Source organism: Anguilla anguilla, chromosome 17, assembly GCF_013347855.1.
Source record: "Anguilla anguilla isolate fAngAng1 chromosome 17, fAngAng1.pri, whole genome shotgun sequence".
Lineage (NCBI taxonomy): Eukaryota > Metazoa > Chordata > Actinopteri > Anguilliformes > Anguillidae > Anguilla > Anguilla anguilla.
Genome location: NC_049217.1, coordinates 10,032,128 through 10,058,518, shown reverse-complemented (window position 1 = coordinate 10,058,518; position 26,391 = coordinate 10,032,128). Strand labels below are relative to the sequence as shown.

General features: G+C 41.6%; 1 protein-coding gene across 10 annotated transcripts in view; it reads right to left on the bottom strand.

Moving 5' to 3' along the window:
- The window catches only part of rbfox1 (RNA binding fox-1 homolog 1), a 403,255-nt gene that overhangs the window by 262,807 nt on the left and 114,057 nt on the right, over positions 1–26,391 (bottom strand). For 2 of the 10 annotated variants that reach the window (XM_035398373.1, XM_035398375.1), the window contains exon 1: positions 17,166–17,622. The exons of 4 other annotated variants lie outside the window; for them this stretch is intronic. Coding sequence is in view for 3 of the 6 variants with exons in the window: in XM_035398365.1 (XP_035254256.1) it covers positions 17,339–17,383 (45 nt within the window). In the remaining 3 variants the exon portion in view is untranslated. Of the gene's footprint in view, positions 1–17,165; positions 17,626–17,695; positions 17,720–24,510; positions 24,675–26,391 lie in introns of those variants that run through there. 4 more of the 10 variants (XM_035398367.1, XM_035398374.1, XM_035398365.1 and 1 more) reach the window with 4 other exon arrangements.

Genomic DNA, 26,391 nt, shown 5'->3' with positions numbered 1-26,391 from the left:
TCAAATAGAGAAATGTCTACTTATTTTCAAAAACTCTCGGATATGTACATGGCGTTTGACTGTTGTATTAATCATGAAGCCCCACCCACCTCATCACCACCTGCCTGGTTTAGAAAAAAATGTATTCTATGGGTGATGAAGAACATATTGGGCAGACAATATCACATTGCGTTAGCACTGAATAATTTGCCACACCGAATACTACACCATGACAAAATGACCACATTTGAATTCCTTTGATGTTGGGAAATGACGAGGGGGATCCTGTCGGAAGGGCGCAACTCTCAGATCGCTCACAGCAGCGAAAGCAATCTGATCAACACCAGGCATTTACAGGGTGTAGGGTAACAGCAGCTACAGAGTTCGTTGAAAAACTGGCCTTATAAACGGCATAATTCACATTCGACAATCGACTTGGATGGTGAAACGGATGGTGATGTCAATGTCACCCACGTTGAGAGATAAGAATCAGCATCGTTTGCACTGACGAAACCACCGCGTTGCTTTATCGTGAGCAACCGCGCAGCGGCTGGGGTCTGAACTATGGTACTAGAAACGTTTGGCCCTGATCTAGCTCCATACCGAACCTTCTGAAATAACATGTATGGACTAGCTACTCGTTTTCAGTAAGAAAACCTAATGCATAGACAAGCATTGGCAATAATATTACGATATAAAAAATGCCACCACCATGATATCAATAAAATGCCTTACCCTCGAACGTCTTCAGCCTCGACATTCACCAAACGAAAGCAGCCAAAATGCCCATCCTCAAATTCCTTGCTGACAAGGTCTGACTCAGCCATAAACTCAAAGGCGTTGCTGTCCCATTGTGGTGAGCGTAGGCCTAGTTGGCAAGCTATTAGCAGAAGTGGTGTCGCTGGTAGTAGCGTAGCAGGTAGAAGCAGCAACTCTAAATAAATAAATAAATAAAAACAGCTGATGCAGGACTGCCAAGTCAAACTGTTCTCTCTGTTTCTTCAATTTACGCTTTCCAGACCCGCTTGGATGATACCAATCCACTGTGTCCAGCAAGCCAGAAAGTTCATCTTGCGAAATCAAACTGACTACCAACCTGGAGGCTGCACTTGGGAAATCAAAATGCCTGCTTCCGCCATCACGCAGGGGAAAATGATGTAGGCCTAACTAAGCATACAGTATGTGAAATTGCATGGAACGGAAAAAATAAAATACGTCACTAACTTAACCTAAATTTTCACTGAAAGTTTTTGTTCATGAACAGTGATATTGATTTTGTATTGATTTTAGTTTTTGTTCCTGCAAAATTGTATTTTAGAAAATTATAGTTTTTTGTTTTGGTTTCTGTTTTCAAGCCCTAGTATTTATGCGTTTTTGGCATCGCAGAAAATCCTTATTAAACTCTTTGTTCAACTCTAACCTTGTATGATTTATTAAAAGAAAACTAAGGCTAAGTCAATTTCTTTAAATGGCAGAAAAAATAAAAAAATTTCATGGCCTTCAATTAGAAAATTCTGATTTCTGATTACTGATTCGCACTTGAGAGAACACATCTTTTAAAATATTATTCTCTACATTTATCTACATGTCTACATCGACATGAACTAATCAGTGAAAGCCGTTTTCTTTTGATGATAATTTTAAGTTTTACTTAAAGTGGATGCCTGAATGACTGCCAAGTGATTGTGTGAAAGGCATGTGCCAATAACATTCTGCTGTAAATGTTAAAAAGGCCACTGACAAAAATTTTACACCAATTATGTGGGCCGAATTGTGGAGAAAAACATTAGTTGCGAAGGCACTAAAACCTATCAAGCCAAAAATCTATTAAATAAATGATAAATAAGCAATGAAAGCTAATGAAGAAGCACCGCAATAAATAAACACAGAAACAATTAAGAAACAAGCTCAGTGATCTGCAATGTAGCATAATGGCTAGAGAGCAGAGCTTATAACTCAGAGGCTACAAGTTCAATGCACAGGTTGAACACTGCTGGTGAACTCTTGAGCAAAGGTACAAAATTGCTTCAGTAAATATCCTGCTGTATAAATGGATTACATGTAATAAATGAGCAAGTCACTCTGGATGAGAGCGCTTGCTAAATATAACAGAATGTGATGTCAAAGGAAACATCATTACCAGGCTTGCCATTTTGAAAGTTCCCACATCTAGTGAAAGGCAAATTTTTTCACGTCAATCAGGTAGTAGAACACAAAGAAGAGAAAACATCTGCACTTGTCAAAACGGTTCCCAGCGCTAATTTTAGGGGGCCTTATGATCAAAACGTTGGCAAGTTTTAACAGGCAGGTAGCTTTAGGTTGTGGTAATACTAAAGGCGTAAAAATGCTATGATACTATTGCGTTTGTGAAATCAGCCCCATGCCTGGCTTGAATGACTAACAGCTATTTTTCTACATTCGCACAAACAGCCATTTAGACCTCTCACTTATTTCTGAAGAGATATTTCGAAGCAGTAGGGAGCGAAGTAGCCCCCACTCCCCTCAACAAAATTTGTATGTAAAAAAGCCAAAACTGAAGCCTGAAATGATTCTGCTATTTTAGCCGTAGTCCCTCACTTCTTCTTTGGGCATTACTCATCAAAGCAAGGGCCCTGTTTACCAATAACGTCGCTGCAGACGGCACCATTCAATTTTGTGAGGCCAGGCTTTTCTTAACACACCAACAAGCTGTTCTGTCTATGTGACGAACATTAAACAGGACCTTGGGGGCTTCCTACAACAGCAATATATTTTTAACAATTACATATAATTCGTTTTAAAAAAAAAAAACAAATTATCAAAAAATAAATGGTCACACCTCAAAAAATCTAATCTTTCATCTTCGTTTTTGCTAAAATGAAGCAAGAAAAACAAAAAGAACCTTATTTTGTGGCAACCGGCACATTCAGCGAGATTCTGAAGAAAAAAAACATTATTAAAAGAAAAAAATAGCAGGGAGAAGGAGAGACGCCACACAGCACAGAGCCCTTTTGACATTGCATCTGGCTTCAGTGTTTATCGCCGAGGAGCAGAGCACAGCCTACAGACATAGCAGTGTTAATAATGCAAGGTGCTTTTGGAGAGTGCAGACACATATGGCGGCCGCCCACGCTCTTACACACACGCTGTTAGCCAAGGTCCCGCCGGGCCGGAAGGCAAGGATAATGCGGAGCTCAATATTAAACAGATAAGGAGAAATAAACGGGCTTCCATTATGTTTATACGTCGTGTCCTCTGCCGCCGCGCACCCCCCCTCGTCCCCCTCCCCCCACCCCCACCAACCCATTCCCCCATCACACCTGCTTCCGCTCTAAATGCCTTTACCTTTTCACTCAAACCGGCCGCTAATGCACAACTGATCAAACACACAGGGAATAATTGCCAAAAGCACAGGAAGTCATTTACTTTTAAAACAGATCTCTCTCTCCAGGTACACACACACACACACACACACAGTGCAGTCCAATCTTTTAGTTTTTTTTGGCTCTGAAATCCAGCACATTGTGTTTGAAATGAAACAAATAAAATGAGGTTAAAATGCAGACTACCAGCTTTAATTTAAGTATTTTTACAAACATATCCAGCAATCCATGAAGAAATTACAACCTGTGTTATGCACAACCCTTCATTTTAGGGGAGTAAAACTAGACTAATAAATATCATCTTAAATAAAGTTGTCATATTTAGTACCTGGCTGCAAATCCTTTGCATCCAATGACTGCATGAAGATTGCAACCCATAGACACTGACACCACCAGATGCTGGCCATCTTCCCTGGTGACGTTCTGCCAAGCCTGTACTGCAGCCATCTTCAGTTCTTGTTCATTTCAGGGGATTTTTGCCTTTAGTCTTGTCTTCAGCAAGTGAAATTCATGTTCAATTGAATTCAGGTCAGGTGATTGACTAGGCCAGTCAAGGACATCCCTCCTTTTTTTGCTCTGAAAAACAACTTGGTTGCTTTAGCAGTGTGTTTGGGGTCATTGTCATGCTGCAAGGTGAAGTGCTGTCCAATGAGTTTTAAGGCATTCGGTTGGATCTGAACAGAAAAGATGTAACACTTCAGAATTCATTCTGCTGCTGCCATCAGCAGCCACATCATCAACAAAGACAAGTGAGCCAGTTGCAGTGGTTGCCATACACGCACAAGCCATAGATGGTGCTTTGGATTGTGAGCAGTTTCCTTCTCCACGCTTTCCTATTTCCATCACTTTTGTACAGGTTAATACTCATCTCATTTGTCCATAAGAGTTTGTTCCAGAACAGTTTTTTAAATGTACTTCTTTTCTCTTTTTTTTTTTAGTAAACTCAAACCTGGCCATTCTGTTCTTGAGGTTCACCAGTAGTTTCCATCTTGAAGTGAACCCTCTGAGGTAACGCTAGTGTAGGCTTGTCTTCATCTTTGTCTTTGACGCATTTATGCCCACATCCTGGAAAGTGATCTTGATACAGTTGAAAATGGGGTTTTTCTTTTCAAATGAAAGTTTTCTTTGGTCATCCACTACAGTGGTATTATGTGGTCTTGTTTGCTGTTGCCGAGCGCACCAGTGCATTCTTGCTTATGTTATGTCTGAGTGATTTATACAGATTTTTCCACCGCACGACGGTCTGCTTTATTGGCACTGACACTTATTTGGCCCTCATGTTGAGAGACAACAGCAACAGACTCCAAATCCACACCTAGAATCAACTGTAGACCTGTTGTTAGCTTTCTTGTGTGTGAACTAATGATGCAAAGACACACAGCTGGCCAAGAAACAGCTGAGCAGACAATTATCCAATTACTAATTCTCCCCTAAAATGGGGGAACTACGTATAAAAGGGCTGTAATTCCAACATGGATCACCCAATATGGATGTAATTGCCCTCAAATTAAAGCTGGCAGTCTGCACTTTAATCATATTCACCATTTTATTTTAAATCTGATGTGCCAGTCAGAACAACAAAATTGTATATAACTGTATACATTTATACACACATATAAATATACAGTATGTACATACATACGCACATATTTATGTGTGTGTTTATAGACGGACATAGCAGCTAAACATAATACAACACAGCTATGAACAGTAAATACCCCCATATAGCGCCACACACACACACACACACTCCAAAAACTGTACTGTAAATGACGAATTGAGAGGGCTGTGATGTGCAGAAACTATTTCCCTGATGTTGAACGTCCCAGAACGCAGTGACAGACCATGCTGCGTGTTCACGGTTGGGATGGCCTCCAGAGGGGGGATGACTCACCAGCACCTCGCCCCGCTTCAACCATGAAACAGTATCAAATCAAAAGACCCTTAAATGGAAAATGCCATCACTGGCTGCATATCTCTCCCAGACTGACACGTGGTTTGTGTGTTGTTTTTTTTACCCCTGAAACTGTCCTCAATCAAACCTCAGTAAGCAGTGTGGTAGAGGTCAGAAGGTCACCTGGAGTTAAATGGGAAACAATACCAAGCCAGCTACTCAAACAAACTTCACTATTTCTAACTTGGGAGAAACACAAAAATAACGTACAGCCAGCTGTTATACTTTGAATGGGGCTGTGATTATTTACTCTGCATGACTTTCAGATGAATCGCATGCAAACGTAAATGGTTTAGGTGTCAAGAGTGTTGGAGGTCATCACTGGTACCAAAACCCACCCTTGGGAAAATGTGCCAGTGTAAGGAGCTATGGAATATACAATATACAAAACAGAAATAATGTAGGTGAAGGAATATAAATGTACATGTCAAAATGCACTATACACATATATTGGAATATATATATACCAAATACATGTACAGAATACTGCAGCAATCATTGCCTTGTTTGTATTTAGCTCATATTTTTGCAAATATAGTAGAACATACAGACCCTACAGTATGTTTCAGGGTATATCCACAAAATGACATATAGAACATGAGCACATGGTCAGACAATGTATGTATTACTAAAACCTTCATGAAGCATGTAATGGCTTCATTATCACATCATAAAAGCTTTCTAAATCAGGTTGACCTTTAAGTGAGTCATAGGATGTGTTACAGGATCTTGAGATCAGTACGACAGAAATGTTTCAGGTTGTCCTTCATAAAGCGTTGAATATTCTTATGAACAAATTAATAATATGATGTGGTAATAAAGGAATTACATATGTGAAATATATAGTTTAAAAGTACATACTTCATGAAAAGTGACCTCTTTTATTACCAGACATTCATAAAATATATATCCCTCACATTAAGGACACCTACAACGTTAAAATCTCTGCAATACGACTTTTAAATCTCGGAAATACAGGATTAATCTTACAAATACGACTTTGAAAACTTGTAGTTCCTAGTTTAAAATCTCAGATATTGGGGAAGAACATACTGTGTTCTGACCCTATCCATCTTCTGTAATTGTGTGGATGAGGGAAGTTTCTGAATTCTGTGTGTTTACAAGTGGCCAGAAGGTAGAGAATTTAATATTCACAAGGTTTGAGAGTCTGTGGTCATTGTGGTTGACATACCGGTCATAAAAATAACATCCACACATCAATGAAAAAACAACCACTGAACTGACCACTTGGTGAGTGGGGGGAAAACTGAGGTTTCAGAGCCATCCCCCATAACATTTCAACATATATTCCCTAAAAATATAAATGCCCAATATGACCAAAAGTATGGTATGGGGCTGTTTTTAATGGTTCTGGCTAGTTCCTTTAGTTACAGTGAAGGAATTATAGACATTGACATTCTGTGCTTCCAACTTCATGGCAACAGTTTTGGAAAGGCCCTTTCCTGTTTCAGCATGACAATGCCCCCGGGCACACAGCGAGGTCCATATAGAAATGGTTTTGTCAAGAACAATATGGAAGAACTTGACAGACCTGCACAGAGCACTGACCTCAACCCCATCCAAGACCTTTGGGATCAATTGAAAAGCCAACTGCGAGCCAGGCCTCATCGCCCGATCAGTGCCTGACCTCACTAATGCTCTTCTGGCTGAATGGAAGCAAATCCCTGCAGCAATGCTCCAACATCTAGTATAAAACCTTCCCAGAAGAGAGGAGGTTTTTATAACAGCAAAGGGTGGACAAACTCCATTTTAATGCCCATAATTTTGGATGATATGTTGGATGTCAGGTGTCCATATAGTTTTGGTCATGTAGTGTGCATACACCCACCCAGACAACAGTTTTTCCAGTTATGCAGCATACAGTGCCATGCAGTAACTTGATGCATTAGCATTATCCCTTGTGCTACCATCCTCTCTCACTCTCACCTTTATCTGTTAATATTCTGCCTGACTTCATTCACCAGCTGTCAGCGAGCACTGCTATTGATTGCATTGGAAGGTCTTAATGACCTGGGACTGAACAAACCACCATAGGAGCACAAATTTCTTATTCAATCTGAAGTCATAGTTTTGCCCTGCAAGATTTCACCATAAATCAATCAGCCTCCTTGGGGGGGAGGGGAGGGGGGGTATGGGGGGTTCGGGAGTTGGGATGGGGAGGAGGGGGGGTCTACCAGGTCAGTGAATTACAACAGCAAGAGCTCCAGAAACATCACAGCCAATCGATTCTGGCCCTACATCACACACCCAGAGCTGGAAAGCTGGAAAATGACCAGCTTCAGCTATGAAATAATGAACAGCCCTGCGGACTGTCATCCACAGGACCGCTTTTTTGCTCTTTCCCTCCAAAAAATACAAAATTTAAAAACTCCCAGCACAGACATGCCAGCAATTACAAAGGGGCTGGATGATAATGTCCATGTTGGAGTACCTTGTCCTGGCCACAAAGTTGAACATTAATGCGACAAGTAAGGAAAATGGCGATTCTTGTGGATTGAGCCAACTCTGGATTAGAGAGACCGTGTGACGCAGTCCATAGAATGGCTGCCTTTCAACCCGTATAAATTGCCCCCATGTGGGCATGGCCTCAGTTAAACACCATGGTTCTTTCTATACTGAATTCCCATATATACCTGTAACCTTTTCTGCTTCCCCCAATCTGAATAAAATGAAAAATTACATAACAGGAACAGACTGTTGGCTCACTTTTAATTGTTTTTTTAATCCCCCGTTTTTATATTTTCAATCAATTTGGGAAGCTCCAGCCATCACAGCTGTCACACTACAGCATCATCTTCAAGTAATTTCTATAGCCCCTAAATTAGAACACATATCGCCTAAAATGCACGCAACCAGCCGTTTAGTCCACAAGTACAGCTCTATAGTTACTGCTGTGGGTGAACATATGGCCCCAGTGACAAGGTGGGTGTCTTCCTGCCAACTGAACTTTACTGCCTGGGCCTAAACTTTGAGAAAACAACGCTAGACGAGTAGCTCAGTTTGCCATCCCCTGCCATGTAGTGGGAGGAAAAAGACTGTTCATGTACAGCAGGGGTCCTCAATCTTATCCAGAAAGGGCCGGTGTGAGTGCAGGCTTTCATTCCAACCAAGCGGTTACACACCTGATTCCAATAATCAAGGTCCTTAGCAAAGACTCTAGTGGTTGATTAGTAGAGTCAGGTGTATAACTGCCTGGTTGGAATTAAAGCCTGCACCCACACCGGCCCTTTCTGGATAGGATTGAGGACCCCTGATGTACAGTAACAGGACCATGTTCCATCCTCATCAGCATTAAGATGCATAGGCTGCTTCACTTATCAAGCTAAAGAACTGCAGGCCATTGCTATTGCATGTAGAATAAGATTCTTTCTGGGGAACTTTTGGCTTTAGCAAATACAAAAAATGCAAAGGTTCCCAAATTGTCAAAAAACCCCAAAACATATTCAAGAAAGAAAAAGGTTTGGGGGCCTGCTGACTCATTTGGTTAAGGTACCACACTGTATCCAGACCATATCAGTGCCATTTGGGGTCAGTAGCTCCATAGAATGACATGTAATTCACGATTGCGTTTTCCATAGTATGGGAGGGTTCAGTTAGGGATCCACAGACATCGCTATCTAGCAACCCCCTCTGGTCGATTTGGCACCCATGGATGCAACAGCCGTATATGAAGGGTCTTCCACAAAGGGCAAGCTCACCTATAGTCCGTGATGTGAAAAGAAGCAACTGGCAACACCATGTGTTTCAGAGGAGAACCATGGATTTCCTACACTCTCCCGAACCAGCACCCCCCTCACCCTCACCCCACCCCATTACGACAGCTCCAAGCTTTGTCAGTTCAGGAGACTCAGGCACGCCAGACTTCTCGATAAACAGATGAAACGGTTCATTTGGAGCAACAGGATAAAAAAGACACATAAATGCACCAGGCTTTGGATCAAATGTAATGCCAAGACCTGTTGGTCAAAGTACATGAAATGAACGAAAAAGAAACTGGACGACAGATCTGGCAATGAAATTGGAAATTAATTCAATTTATTTTAATTAATCACTCAAATGAAATTGTACTTTTTCCTGGAATAAAATTAAAGGCACTAAATAAAATGACCTTAAGTTTGTTTTCAAGTGAACTCTGATGCAATTAATTTTCTATCTGAAAGTGCCCTGGAGGCACTGTGTTTCCGTGGAAGCCCGCGGTCCGCTATCGTGCGCTGACTGCGTCCACAGCGACCCGCGGCCCAGCAGGACGGGCACAATTAGCTGGAGCTGCGCTGAGGGAAGGCCTCATTCGCCAGGGTTCTCGCGTGTCACAGCACAAAAGTGAGGCGAAAATAAGCAGTGCAAGCTTCAGAGGAGAACGCGCCGCCCGCGAGGACACAAACCTTTCCAAATAAGGAGAGAAAAAACATTTGGGATAGAAAATGATTTTTTTTTCCTTCAAAAAAGGGAGATGATCGCTGCAATTCAGTTTCTTTTAATTTGGTACATTTCACAGCACAAAAGCGGCATATACAAATGTAGCAACGGCCTATTTATAAGCAATTGTGATATTTTAAACTACCAAATCAATTAATATAAGGCTTAAGAAATCTGCATTTTAATGATTAAAGTATTTTTGACTGTGAAGCCCTGTCAGTTACGAGGGTCCACTTTTAGCTTAGTTTATATTTTTTTATTTCTCCCTGAAAAACAGCCCTTTCTGAAGTCATAGCCCCCCCATTTAGTTTTTGTACCATCACAGATCTGTCCTCCAGGACATCTGCAGGAACTCACAGAAGCAGGGAAGCCTTTGAATTTGTTTAGTTTTTCGCCATCTTTTTTCTGGTCTTTTTAATGTTCCAACAATTGTGGTTGGAACAATGCTCATAGAGAGGTAGCCAATCCTTTTCAGTCCTTCAGCCAAACCTTAGTCATGCACATTTTACCACAACTTTCAGTGAATCAGCACATAGCTGCTCAGATCATGGTAAGTTTGACCACAGATTTCCTATATACAAAGCAGATGGTCAAGCCCAGCATTTTGTTTCATCCTCTATGCCAGTTTGTAACTGGAGGCTCCAGTTCTGTGTCTGTTGCTATGATACAAGTACGTATGGATTGTCTTTAACCATACCCCTTCAGGAATAAGAACAGCCAGCAAATGGAACATTTTGAGAACAAAAAGTGTCACAGACAGAATTTCCATTGTTTTGAATACAGACCTGACCACCAGGTTAATATACAGTACCTTCAGAAGGTATTAACTACCCTTCTGTCACACCTGTTAAAATAGTGAGGCACTGGATTTTTGTCTATTCACCAATACAATAAAGTGAACACCTTTATGATGCAAAAATATTTATTCAACAACATTTTTTAAAAATTACAGATAATTCTCATAGACAAAAGCATGCACCCTCTCAGAGTTAATAATTAGAAGCTAGGAAGCGACTATGGCTCTCACTGGGTATGTCCATATAAGCTTAGCACATTTAGATATTGGAATTTTTCCCATTCCTTCATAAAAATGTGCTCCAAATCTGCCAAGTTAGGCAGGGTGTATGAGTGGACAATTTCCAGGTCACACCACTGATTCTCCAATGGGATTTAAGCCTTTGATTGAGCCAATCCAGAATACTGACCTTCTTGTTTTTAAGCCACTTCGTTGCAGTTTTTGCGTGGTGCTTTGGGCCATTGTCCAATTAGAACATGAACCTTCGACCTAAACACAGATCTTTTGCAGACTGAAAACAGGTTCTCGTCAAGGATTTTTTTGTACAGCATTAGGCTCCATCAATCTTTCCCTTGGTAGCAACAAGTGTCCCAATCCCTCCTGCTAAAAAGTAACCCCATAAGATGATGTTACCGCTCCCATGCTTGAGGGAAGGAATGGTGTTACGAGGCTGATAGGCTGCACTTGGATTGCACCAAATAAAGAACTCAACTTCAGACAATGTCTTCCAAAATGTCGCCTGGCCTGTCAGATGGCTTCTCGAGACATGACTTAATGTCAGGCCCGTGTTCGCCACCTAACATCAGTGGCATTTGTCAAGCCATTCTCCCAAAAAGGCTAAATCTGTAAAGTGCTGAAGAGATTGTTTATAATTCTGAAACAACTAAATAGTTCCTTCTAACATTACAGAGAGTTATTCAAACAGAAGTCCAAACAAATCCCACTTTAATTTGACATTGTAGCGAAGCAACACATAATTATGGCTGTGTGTTGGTCATGGAAATTGTGTGGGTCACGGTTTCTGAGATTTTGCCAATTTGTTGGCAGTTCTGTGACTTTCCCTGTTTTTTTTTTTGTTTGTTTGTTTGTTTTTGCCTTTTCTGGGATTTCCCCAGTTCTTTGTGCTTTCTGTGATTTTTCAGCAATTTTGGAAGGTAACTGACAACCTTTGTTTGTGTGTTTGTATGTGACAATGCGCACAGATTCTGGAATGCACTGGGATCATGATTCCCGTCCATGTCAGTTGTTGGACTCCTCTCGTTACGGCAACGTTGTCAGTGACAACAGGTGCACCATCAACAGCACAAACCTCGCAACATGCACCAAAATAAACTTTAACCCCTTAAGGGGAATACAGGCTGGTGTGGGTTTATTTGCATTCGGTTCTTATTGCACTCAGTTTTTATGGTGAAATTTTCTATCAATCTGGCCACACAATATACCGTTTGAAAGTGTTAAAGCTCACCGTTCTATTTCTGTAAATTTTACAATGCCAATGTTTTAGTACCAATGGTTCCTTATTTTACAACATGTGGGGAGGCAAAACAGGCTAGGGGGTCCTCACTTTCTATGAGTTTTGAAAATCCATAGGCAACATGAAATCACAGTAAAGTCGGTATCCCTATCATGGCAAGGGTCCAGTAAAAAAATCCATAGTAGTTTTTAGTCCCAAAAACTCGCAGAAACATTGATTGAATGTCAATTGTTTACCAAGCAATTCTCCAGAGGAATTATTGTTGGGTGCTACATAAGGGGTTAAAGGAATAAAAATCAACACACGGTACCTCTGTTTTATTGCTTTAGCAATGCAATTTGAGCATGACATTTCTAACAATGTTTTGGTAAATTGAAGGGAAAAGCATACTTTTTGTGACGGTCCGAAGTGATTAAATGCACCAGTCTATCAATGAATTTTACTCATATTTATTCCAAGCGGTAACTGCCTGCTGATTTTTTTAAACTTCAAGCACTTGTTACAGTTGTGCAGGTTATTTAAATTGTTTCCCACTGCTGCACATGAGATCGATTAGTTAATTTAATAAATTCATGTTTTTGAAAACACTCTGTGATTTCTGGTGCTTTTTTCAGTTTTCTGTGATTTTCGACAAATGTGCCATGACTGCTCTGTGACTTTAGCCAATATTTTCCGTGACAAACACCCAGCCTTAACAATAATCGATGTAGGACAAAAACTTTATGAAGGCACTGTTGATAATGTGAAGCTATATCCTCACGGTTGCCATACTAATTTGCTTAGTGAGCTTTTGCTCTGAGTGTTTTTACTCTAATGTACCCTTGTGTCTAATTTACCATTTAACAGACTACATTTCATAGGACGTTCAAAACACTTTAATGAACTGAAGTTACCTTGTGTATACTGTATACTGGTTCTCCTGTACCAACAGACAATAGCGTGCACAGTGAAATCTACATATTAATGGCTTTCGCCCTTTGGCTCCCCAATTTGGAATGCCCAATCTCATTTCTCAGCGCTCATTGCCACTGCTTCTGCTGTCGCCTCAGGAGAGAACAGGCCAGCACGTGCCGTTACAAGCATGTGATGTCACCTGCCACTTATCATCATTCCAAATTTCACAAGCCGGACTCGCACAGACATGAGGCGGAGGAAGCCACTTAGGGCCTAATTTAGTCTTTAGCATGTGCAAAACTAATGTAATAGCACAACCAATGATTATGCAAAACAAATATCATGACCGATTATGGGTTACGCGTATACTAAATGGTTTTGCACATGCTAAAGGTCTTAGTAAATCAGGCCCTTAATATGCAGCTTAACAGGCAGATTTGCAGGCATCTAATCAACCAGCAGGGGTCACTGGTACATGATAAGATGTCATAATCCTGACCAATTGAATTCCTCCCATCCTTGGGCAACACTAGAGCCAACTGTGCATCACCCTTCAGGGCTGCCGGCCAGTCGGTACTGGCACAGTCCGGATTCAAAACCATACCATGGGACCCATCCCCGCTTTATGACAATGCCTACAGCACGAGCCCCTCAGCAGCCCCACACGCACTGTTTCAATGTGCCCTGCATTCTTCTAGAGAATGCTGCCTTCTGAGCGTTTTCCTGCCCCTCTTACTCCACGCAACGCATCCTGCAATGTTTGGGTAATTGCGTGGTGCACCGCAGCCTCGCTGAGGGACAATCGAACCTCTGCAATAACGCTGGCCTGTCATGTTTACACAGTAAACTGGAAGGTCACTGCTGTGGACATAAACACACAAACGAACACACACACACACACACACACACACAGATATGGTTCCTTTTCCGCAGCAGACTCAACTTTGACATTTCGTGCCACGTCCTCCACAGTTCTCTGGCGACATCATTAAATCATAATGCCTGGGGTCAAAGGTCAGCATCATCTTTGACTCACACTGGTCAGATATTATGGCATTATGCAATGCACCAAGGGAAGAACAAGTTCCACAAAAAAAAATTATTTTTAAAGGATGGTATGATGCAGCCAAATTGCAGCTCAGTAGATAACATTTGCTGCTGCTGTATCCATTTTTAAAAATAAAATAATAAAATATCAACATTTGAAAATGTGTTGAATATCAGAGGAAGATCGTCAGACGTTTCAATTTCATTTTATATTTTGAGTACATACGCATCACTTCATCACTTGCACCCAGTCATCCTTCTGACTAATGAGGAGATGTAATCCAGTGCTTACGCCACACAAGCACAAAGTAAATCACAAGTGAGCTTTAAATAACATACTCATTTTTTTATTTTATTATTTGTTTTGATGCTTAGCATGTCAATTATTTTTTGTGGTGTGGCTCTGCCCAATTTAGGAAAAAAATGCTAACTGGAATCAGTTTTGTTCTATTAAACTGGAGGATAAATTGACTGACTGAGTGAGAGAGAGTGTGTGTCTATGGGCTTGTGTGCAGTTGCAACTGTGACAACACTGATTGATAATCCATCACAACGGCCAAGGAAAACAACAAACAATTCAGCTGTAATATTAACAGAATGAACATTCAGATAAGCCTTTTTTACAACCTGTAATGGAAAACTACTGAAATTCAGCACAGAAGTGCCTTGGGCAAATACTTAACTTAGAAAGTTTAAGGAGACATTCCTCTATTTAAAATCCAAGAAAACCCCTTATAGACTTTTTAAACAGCAGTGGTATGACTATGGTGGATCAGGACATGTTTTTGCCCTGCATTCATTACCCAGCACAAAACATAATATCTGCAGCCATTTGGGACAATATCAGAGTTTTAAGAGCATGCACCGGGCTACCATGTCATTAACACTCAGCCTAACACAGTGAAATGACCGAGACAGTGGGTGTGTGACATGCACTGCACACAGATACTCAGGCTTATATTAACAAAAGAAAAAAAACAATAAATACTAAAGTCATACTCTTCAGTCATATACATTTTCCTACAATCTTTGGTACATTTTCAAGATTTGCGTAATACTGTATAATGTCTTCAGAAAGAGACAACGGATTTGCTAAATAAACAGCCAACTGGAAAACATTCCAATATAGCCCTCCTCACTATCTTCCTCACTATCTTTTAAAGAGAACAGAACATCCTCCAAAACGCCAAAAACATGTCCATTTCTTTTTGGACAAAAGACGCCATCTCATTACAGAGATAATTGCTTTGCAGAGATCCTTGAACATGAGAGGTTTCTTCTGCTAAAATTAATTACGTTTTATTACTTTTGAGAACTGAATCGGTGAGAATTAATGAAACAGGTTACTAAAATTAGATTTCCTGGCACAACGCGTTACAAAAAAGTACCAACCCCGCACCCCTCAACACCTACACACACACACAAATACACACACGCACACAATTTTGACAGTAGCCAAAACGGTCAATAGTCAGCCGTGATCTTACCGTTTGAGAGTCTTAATTCATGAGCTGATAAAAATAAAACTTTTTACAAGATTGCCACAAAAATGAATAACAATAATATTAATAAAGTGAAATACATGTAACACATTATCATTATCACATATGTTTGTTTTAAATTTCATATGCAGTACATACTCCAGTCAACTGAATCTCACGGTCTTAATTGCACAATTGTGACCCACAAGTCCGATTTCATTCCAGTGGCTCCAAATGTGCTCATACCCTAGCTACACATCAAATGTATGAAAAACAAATTCCAAATTTTAAAGACCGAAGGGCGACTGAATATCCCCCGAAGTGTATTCTGAGTAAAGAAAGAAGCGGGACTGCGAAAGCAATCTGTATGGTTGTTGTTGCAACAAATATACATAAATATTAACGCATCTGTTATTTTTGCACAGATCGTGACAACTCTGATGTTAGTGTTCGTTTTTTTTTTTTTTAATTTTTTTTTTTTTTTGTGTGTGGCTTTCTTTAAGGGTGATGCATACCGCCTCTTATAAAAACTTTTACATTTCCAAATCGACGCGAATCACCGCAGGAAAACGTGTTCACACATGGTCACAAAAGGACAAGAGCGAGCTTTTTGAAGCCTAATGCATGGAAAACTACGGTAATTGCAATAGAATGACGACAATTCTTGAATAAATTAACATTGATAACATTGATATATGATAACCTAGTCCTGAAAACGTAAAATATGTATACTAAGAAGAAAATACTGCAATTTCTTGGTATTCCAACGTCTGGAAATATGAAAGTATGAGCGATCAGTGACTGAATAAATAGGCTACCTATGGACGAACAGAAGTTATTCGTAAAGATATTGTACCCCTATCTAGAATGCCTACCCAAATATATTTTCCATAAATCTCGTCGCTTCGGGTAATTGATTACAACTTGGGAGAAACTGAGTGCGCGTTTCAAAACTCGGTTCTCGGTTCAACCCTTTTGTAAATGGTATCTTTAACTGACAACTATAGGCAAATAAAAATAGTGTCCCAGACAATGTTTCTCGGCTGTAGAAAATCGCAGCCTGGTTAAACGCTTTATGGGAGCTGCTGTATTTTACAGAGGATGATCTGCTGGTAATTCGCTCTCTTTCTCTCTCTCTCTGTCTCTCACCCTCACACACACACACACACACACACAATGTACCGATTCATCTTTCAGAAAACACAACTATATCTTAGTCAAAGCGGGTCAATATAAGGCGCAGAGTATGCTAAGTGTGGCATATTTAAAAATGTTACAGAAATGACTACACTACACGCAGTATTCCCATGAATAATCATAATTGCTTTGTTTGTTTTAACCTCGAACATGCACAACAATGGGTTTCACTCAATCCACTTCTACTGTAAAGAGAATGCAACGTAAAATACCGACGCATCATCACTAGAACTAGCTACCATCCTAAGCGTCGCATGAGTCTGCAACAAAACATGTAAACATAACACATAAAATTAAGTACAAAAAATATTTCTGTAAAACCATGCGACTATTTGCCCAATACAGCACGACAGCTGACGGGATAAGATGATAATGACTCGACATGCAGTTGGCTGCACCTGTCTAAAAAACTCCTTTTGAAAAACCCTCTCGACGATAACGCATTCATTCCATAACAACTGCAATTCCTCCACACAGACGCGATAGCTGCACAGAACCCGTTAAAACAACGAGCCAGCCTTTGCCGAGTAAACATTTAACTAACCTGTTTTTATGCAGTCAGAAGGTTCTATCGATAACGAAGGAAACACGCCAGCCGGAGAATTAACACAGTGGCGCATTGGAAACATCCCACGTTCGTTTAAATTCCTCCTATTGCCAGCGCGCTCACTGTACGCTTTGATCCTACAGCTCTTCTACAGCTCATGTGTGCCTTACCTGAAGGGCATCACCAACGACTGCAATTAGCTGCCAAGATTTCATTGTGGTCGGGCACCGAACAAAAAAAAGCAGGCGAGAAAAAGTACCTCCTCTATTTCGTTGAAGGTAAAGCGAACGTAGAGAGAGAGAAAGAGAGACAGAGAGAGAGAGAGAGCAGCAGAACTGTATCCACGTGCTACCAATATAAATGACCACAGTCAGACCTTGCTGTCACTGCTTGCTGATGGCTTCGCAGGTTTTCTGCGCTAACGCCATACCTTTGCTCTCCCTCCTACTGCTTCCTCCTGCCTGATATCACTCCACAAACGAGCCAGTGCAATACGAGGATAGAATTCAAACATGAAAGCGCCTTACAATGCTGTTGTGTGTGCCTGACAGACGGCCTCGTCCACTTTCCACGATTCAAAGCGCTTGTTTTTTTAACGTTACCCGTTTGTACATTGATACGTTTCCCTGGTGGAGTTCGACTTAACTGCGGCTGCAGGGTACACAACTGCAACCCTTTCTGTGAGAACTAAACCCGTAATCATCGGTTGTCGCTCTCCCATACCGCCAAAGAACTAAGCTACCACGATGCCTATCCGTTCAATTAAGAAGTGTATATATTGAATGTGCAATGATTTTGTATGGCTGAGTTGTCAACCATATTTGTCACTGCACTGGTGTCTGCATATATTCTGTTTTTATTGTCATATTCCCAGGGACAGCTGATTAAATTTAGGTTCATTTTGGAACATCCGAAAGGCTGCATGTGTTTAAAAAAAAATAGAATAAATCAGTGATCAGCACGTGATGATCAGTGGTGGGCCTGTATTTATATATAATGTATAATGCCTCTTGGAGTTAGAGTGCTGATATAGGATGAGTTTTTCCCTTTAGATCATAATGGGTAGGGTTAGGATTTAGGCATGGCAGACCTAATCCTAGATCAGCTCTCCAATTCTGAAATGCTTTACAAAAAACAAGCCTTTATGAACTGTCTGCTGCATTACTGAGTCAAATACAGAGCCTGGCAAAATGAGTCCATTTTATAAATTTTGAGCAAAAAACATGGGAACTGCTGACTCTGCAGCTAAGGAGGGGATGTTGGTGCATGACACGAGAAGGACTCCTCTTCAGACTAACCTGTGGCGGTGTTGGGAGTTCATTAAAGACCCATGTTGAGTGATTCCAATGCACTCTTGAGCATGGAGTTTAACCCATGATTGCATATGTGAGCATCCAGCTAAATTTTAATTTAATTTTAGTGCAGCCAGTGTTTTAAAAAGTAAGATACATACGTTGTCTGTTGAACGCAAATAAATAAAAAATAACTTGCTGATCAGGAAACATTTGTATGAGCTGGAACAATCTAACCCCTGGGAGAATTCAAGTACTAGAGCAACAATATATTATAACATTATGAATTTTATTTATGAGTTTAGGGCGCAGCCTTACCAAGAGTACAGCATAGCTTTCCAATTTTGTTTGTGCTTTTATATTTTATCCACTAATGCAACTGAGGGTTAAGGTTAAAGTGCTTTGCTCAAGCGTTAAAATAGCAGGGGCCCGTCTGGAACTGAAACTTGAAACTTCCTGGATGTGATTCAAGATGTCCAACTGTACTGCCACCTGGACGTCTACAGCAGGGATTTAAAAGCAAACAAACAAACAAAAGTGGCGACCACTGTCGACAGCATGGATGCAGTTTTAATCTGGTAAAGTTTGGAACTAATCGCAATGAATGGGAATTCTTTCACATTTTGTGATACTGCTCCAGGAATGGTTCGGGATGGGACACTGGACGGGCTCCATCTATGTATCTATCTCCACCTATCTCTTCATGTCCAGAAATCCATGCGTTTCTATTCATGTATGCATCTCTGCTATCTACTCATCTGTCTAAATCTGTACTTTCATTCCAGACATCTTTTAATTTAGCCATATATCTATGTATGGCATCTATCAATCTGTATAAACATAATGTGTATCTATATATCTTTATTCATTGATAATACATTGCATAACTATGTACTGTATCTATGGTATAGTATCCATCTGTCAATACCCCAGTTTCCACTCACTTAATCAGCTGGGATGGCAAAGTAATTTTCTTTCATCTCCTGGGCAACTAGCCCTTGTCTAGTCTCCCAGGAGAGGTTCACCTTGTTCCCCCATTTTCCTTCCCCAATGCCTCACGTATTGTAAAACGGTAAGATGTGGACAATGACTTGTGGCACACAATGTTTGGTTGTTGGTAATGTTTTTTGTTGTTAATTGCATAATTTCTTGAGTGATGTCTGCTAGCAGTAATTGAAAATTCACATGGATAGTCCCATTTACTCCTGTGAAAAACTTCTAGTTAGATTGCAGCTATTTGCTTGACTGCACAAAATGCCTCCGCCCCCACCCCCCAAGCTCAGGCCAAAAACACAGTTTAGGCCCCTGGAGAACATAGGCCTTGTGGAAGAGACATACCCCACTGGCTCAGGCAACACCCACTCAAACATCCCACTCTTCCATCAATTGTGTTTGACATTGGACTCGCAATGTTGAAGGATTAAACTATCCTACAAATGCTGTTGCAATGTCGAGCTACAAGATACTTAATCCATTCATCTATAACAGCCAGCTGTTTATCTGTACACAAATACGCCAAAAATAAATAAGTCAAACAATCAATGGCAGTGGCTACTTGGACTCAAAGCTCAGTGGAAATGGCCGAAATAATAGGTCACTTTTGCCTGCCTGGTCTGTTCTGAACGCTATCCTGTCATACTTACGATAGCATCGTTTGGCAATAAAAAGAAGGTAAATCTTGTCTCACCACACACAGGTTTGCTTGTCCTCCTTTCTGGATAGTGTTCACCTTTGTGCCATCTGTCAAATCAGACCATGCCTCTGCCATTTTCCATTATACCCAAGTAAACAGACCTAAAGGACTCTGCTTGCTGACGTACTGTAAGGGTGAAAAGGTGAAAGTTCAAGACAACTGCTCCAAGGCTTTTTTGTTGTTGTTTTTTCTTCTTCTTCTTGTTCCCCTGACACCTCAAAACAAAACAACAAATAATATCCCTCCTCTCTCTCTCCCCCCCCCCCCCCCCATTTCCAAACCGAGCGGCAGGTAGCGATGGCAGATCAATGCAGCAGCAGTCAGTGCTGCAGCGTCCTAGTGACAGGGTACATAAATTGGGTAAGCGTCCCCCCGCGGAGCCGTGGAGGCTGCAGACAGACCGGAGGACTTGTCTACCGCCAGGGACCTCAGCTTCCCTCTGCTCTCCCTGCTGGTCTGAAGGCATTGAGACAGGACGGTTATTACTGAGCCATTCCTCCTTCCACTGACATTACGGTTCCCCAGCACCACGCTGAGCAGCCAAGAGTGCTGCACTTTATCTGCACAGCTTAACCACATTTCACTTTATGGTTTAGTTTTTTTTAGTTTTTTTTTTTTGAATGAGAAAATATGGGTCTGAAACCGTTCAACAGACATGAGGACTATTTAGGGATGTCGAGATAAAGCTGGAATGTTATACACTATAAAATCAGGCACGCCACTTTTTAATATGCTAGTTTTCAACTACATTTTCTGTCATCTTTAGACACATTAGTTGCACATAACATGAGCTATTTCTGCTAACCTCCCGTTTGATCAAATCCCAATGCAGCTCTAATAAGTTCCTGGGTTATTTAAAACCCTGCCTCTGTCTCTAAGCTCCTCTCCTTGTGTTGCTAGTCTGTGAATATTTACCACATGACAGCAATAGTAACACCTCCTAGGTCTCCGCCTGCTCATGCTGCAGCTGACTGCAGCCGCCAAGGAGAAAATGCAAAGTTGGGGTGCAGTATTGTGCATTAGACATAATCCTCTATACGCATTCATGGTTATTCATGAGTGTCCTACATAATGCGAAACGTCTACAATGTCATTCATTCAGTGACTCCCGTGCAGCTCTGTTTACTCACACAAGGTACAGTAGGCCCAGCTCTATACTGTTAATTGTCGCCGTTGTTTTTCCTTGTGCCAAATGGGGTTTATTCGTTAATATTTCTATTGTTCACTGTTTGGACACCTGTGTTAAATGTGGTTTGTGTTTAAATGCCCTGTCCGTAAGTGACAGAGTTGTGTTTTACAGCTTATTATTACTACTGCAGGAGACTATAATACTAGAGTGGTAGTATTTGTAGCAGTTGTACAGTAAAATGCAACAAAGCAGACCGCAATGGGAACTGAGGGTGAATACATGAAAAGCCAGATAATCCAGTAAAACCTAAAATAAGCTTGGCAGCTAAAGTAAGTTCAAATTGTGAATATGCAAAAAAAAAAAAAAAAAAAATTATTCAAAAAACTATGTGAGTCCTTTGTAACCAAAATATTTAATTTCAGAGTATTTCAGAACATTTTCCTAATATAAACACTGGGCAACAATAATTAGAGTACATGAGGTGATTTGCTAGATTCTTCGTAAATCAGGCGTATTGATTCTGGAAATAGAAAAATACATGGATCCTTATCAGATGGTATTTAAAACTCAATCACATATAGTGGGAGAGGCCCAGCAGTAGAGTTTGAATGAAGGTGTTGGATAATCCGGGAGGTTGCTTATATGGGAGGCATGTGGGAGTTCACTGTAGTTTGTGGGAGAATGTGGTTCACACTTGGGCAGGGAGCTCTTCAGCTGTAACCAAGCTTGTCCTGGCACAGCAGTATGGACATGTACTTTTTTTGCAATGGTATTTTTCCAGCTTATTTTTAAATTTTTTTTAATTTATCGTCACTAATTTTTCCGAATATTCTTCCTTTTCTTAATTTGGCAATTCAGAGAAATCTTCAAAGCGATTCCTTCTTTCCTGAATAAAACAATCTCAAGTACATACAACAGAAGAGTCTGGAAATGTGGTATATCAAATGAGACTCCTGTTTCGCAACAGACAAATGGCGAACTCTTTTCTGGTCCAGGCCGCCACCGAAAATAATGAAATAAAAATGAATCTGGGTTTCCTGACTCAGTGTCCTCGCCGTGGCCCTGCTCCACCTGTTCCGTCCCTGCACAGTCACGCACAGTCACGCACAGTCATGCGCTCAGCCCTCTCTCTCCCCCTCGTGCTCACATTCCTACGATCCCTCTGCATTTCCAAAAATGAGCATCAGATCTGTTCCAAGCCATGATGAGATTAGGGTAACAGACCAAATGGGGTAACCTTTGAATCCGGCCCCTCCCGCCTTCGCACCCTTCCCGTTCCGTGGGAGCAGCTAAGAATGTACAATGAGGGGTCTTTTTTTTTTTGGCTGCGACTGCCTTGAAAAAAATAATCTAGGCCATCGGGCCATGCAAAGATCCCAGATGGGTATCTGAGCCCCCTCAACAAAGACTCTGGCACAAACACACACTATGTGGTCAAGGAAACAAAATCCCATAGATTTAAAAAAAGAGTGAAATGTATTTTTTACGTCCAGTTCAGGAAACCCAGCTGCATATTTGCAAACCTCCTCGTAGCCACGTCATGGCCCATAACTTTGAGAGTGCGGGCATGCACACATGCTGCCCAACACCATACATTTATCCTGCACAGTGTACAAGTCTGTTTCCTGTGATCACAAACACAGTGCATTTGCAAAAATGCAGTGCATTCTTGTAATTTGCTGTACTTCAATTTTGTAATGTTACATTTTATGAATATTTCACGTCATTACTGTTATTTACTTGCAAAGTTCCTCAGCACGTGTTTTAAGTGTACGTGCGCGTGCACGTGTGTGTGTGTGTGTGTGTGTGTGTGTGTGTGTGCATATGAACATGTACATACCTCCATCTGTATGCATGTCCGTATGAATACTTGTATAAACGATGAGCATGTGCGCATTTGAAGGCCTTCATTTCTGATTCTTTATCAGAGTTCAGAGTTTGTGTGACGATTATTGATTTCTGAAAGACAAATCAATTTAAGCAGTGCACGTAAATACACAAGGTCATTCAAATGCTTGGATATTGAGCAAGCTCCTTTTTTGAACAGCACGCAGCTGACCCATTCCTGGGGGTCATCCTACTGGCCGTTCATCCGAGCCAATCCCCGTTCTCCCGTGGAGAGCCCAGAGAGGTCAGGCCTACGGCCATCCTTCCAGCGGCTCCCCCGCGGCTCCGCCCAGCCGCTCCTTCTAGAAGGTTCACCGGATTACATCTCGTACCGCAGCACGTCATGACCCGCGCTACAAAATAAGCTCCGATGCGGAGAGTAGCCTTACCCCAGAATAACAAACTTGCTGCGTCACTCCGTGGGGCAGATCTGAACCAAACCGCAACAATGGCACCTAGTCATAAAGCTTACACTGAAAACCGAAGGGTTGTTTGAAAGCCCCCTTTATATTTTTTCCCAGGGCATTCTTCTTGCATTCGAGCTTTGTTTTAAAACACACTCCGTGGCACTGCATTCTGTTGTTTTTGGCTCCGCTTTGAAAGCCAACAGATGATTCTCGGGGCAGCCTTTCCAGGAAGATTTACAAATCAAGACATAAAAAATACATATTTGCCCAAACCGCAAATAGCGGAGGTATGAAGGCTGCTGAGTGGCCCATCCTGCTGAAACCTGGGTTCCTGACCCGCAGTCCGGTATCAAATCCTGACCGTACCAGTGGCAACCGTGACCGGCACACGTGCTGAACATCAGGCCGTGGTGTCGCCCAAAGAGGGAGGGACACAGTGTGGGCGGCAGTGTAGTGTAATGGGTAAGGAACTGGTTTTGTAACTTAAAGGTCGCAGGTTCAATTCCCAGGTAGGACTCTGCTGAGTGTCTGTAACGGACACGGTCGGCAGGACCGTCTGCACGTCGCTGTGCGCCAGCGACCGCTCCGGCCTGACCAACCGCCTGTGGCCCGCCTTCCCCAGCGGTGCAGGACCTGCACTGACATCACGCAGTGGCTGCACAGCTGGTCCTTATGTAAGGGGAGTCCAGCGACGCTTTACACGAAGCCACATTCCGGCGATGAGGACGGGCTACAAACATGACTGAGCATTCTCAAACGGGAGAAAATGGGGGGAAATTCCTTCAAATTATAAATAGCAGCCTGTGTAATACTGTGAAAATTGCAAGAAGTGATTCCACATTCCTACCATTACTGGTTCAAGGCCCTGGATGAATGAATCAGCGCATCAGTTTAACTTCAGCAAATAAAATGAGGAAAATAAAGTTCCACTTACATTGTCTGGTTTATACATGGCTGCCGCTGTAGGATCTGCTGGAGACTGTGGAGAAGGCTTCAGTCCTACCTCAGAGGCTGCACAGATTCCTTCTGGCAAATGAATTGGAATTGAGCATCTCCACAAAAAAAAGGCTATTTCTGTCCTTCTCTCCTTCTCGCTTTCTCCTTCCCTCTTTCACCATCTCCCTCCATCAATCCCTCTCTCCCCTCTCTTTCTCACTCCCGGCTGCACACTGCTGTCTTGACACTCAATCTCACCACTCACATCGCATCCACAGTTTAGTTTCAATGCAGATGCCCCTTTTGTTACTGCAGAGTCATTTTTATCTCCTCGCTGTGGTCGACTTTACTTGGTTTTCTCAACTGTCATTTATCATTTACCATAGGTGTCACAGGAGAGGAACGGACAAACCCTTGAATTCAGTCGAGAACATTCATTGGTTTTAGGAGGCACAAAAACCTGTCAACTTGCTTGTCAAAAAGAGCTTTGAAAAATCCAAACAAAATAAAAAAAAGCTCTTTCAATTTCGTCCGCCTTCTTTCGATTTCGTTTTCATTTGAAAACCTGCTCTTCCGTGTCACAGCATTCCAGCGGTACTGCCGTGTGATCCCAAAGCCAATTTTGCATCTTTCCTGACGCGTACTCATGCTATGAATTCAAGGAAAACAGGAGCTGGGTGTCTGGTAAGCCTAAAAAATCTGCGATAAAGCTTTGGCCATCAGCAAATTGCACTCAGCACTTTTCAAGCTGTTCAGGACCATTTGTTCCCCTCGATTTCGCTTTGTTGGGCAACGCTGCTGCTCATGCAACCTGGAGATACGCTAAGAAACACGTGTGAAGCAGGAGACCTCCTTTTATATTTCAGTAAAAACTGATACTCTATGCTGAACACTGGGGCATCACGTGGATTTAAAAAAAATGAAAAAGGTGTGTTCCCTGCAGGATTAATATTCGCTTGAGCAAACACCGGTATGGCTTTTTCCAGCACATTCTACACCTACATGCAGTTAAAAGCCAATGTTTGCTGTAATTCGAGCCGTCCTAAACACGATCCTGGCTGGCGTGTTTGGAGAGTATGATTTAAAGTGGACAGGTTGCATATCAGATCAGTCAGAAGTGTCCCTTTCATTACCGATGAAAGTAATGAAGTAGTTTCTTCAAGCTGAGATCAACGACCTCATCTGATAGTGCGGCCATGTCACGGTCGTCTGCTCGACTTGGCTGTTAATTCTGGTTTAATGCTCTGCCAAAATTCAGACAGCTGGCAGAGCTCTTCTGCTTAACTGATAGCCTTGGAAATGGGCCTGTCTCCCCGGGATACTACAACAAAGATATTACAAATTCTGACCAGATAGTCAACTCCTGCATTCCTTCATCCACCCCTGTATCTCCTTGCTTTTTGCAGTTTTGATGGGTAGCAAGTGGCTCACCCGTTCTGTCCATATTTTTATGCCAGCTGTGGATGTTCCGTCTAGCTCCTTCATGAATATTCGGAATGAGGCAGTAAATCAGAACCACCTTCGTACTTCAGAATGGACCAAACAGAACTTTCAAATATAAAGTCCACAGATCAGAATGTTCGGCCGCTAAGTCTATGGCAGCACAAATAAAGACCAGCAGTTGTCGGTCAGAGAAAGTCAAAGCGGATCCAGAGCTGAAAGTATCAAATATACCATTATCCTTCTCATTTCCCCAGGCAGGAAATGAAATGAAAAAGACAATAAAGGTGTAAGAAACAAAGTGACATTACCTGAAAAATCGTTACTGACATTTAAGAGAGCCGGATTACATGCGGTAGAGCTGGATTGCAAATGGACTTGAATTGCCTGAGTAAATCTACTGGTGCAGTCTGTGAGGTACTTTAGACCAGGGTGCCCA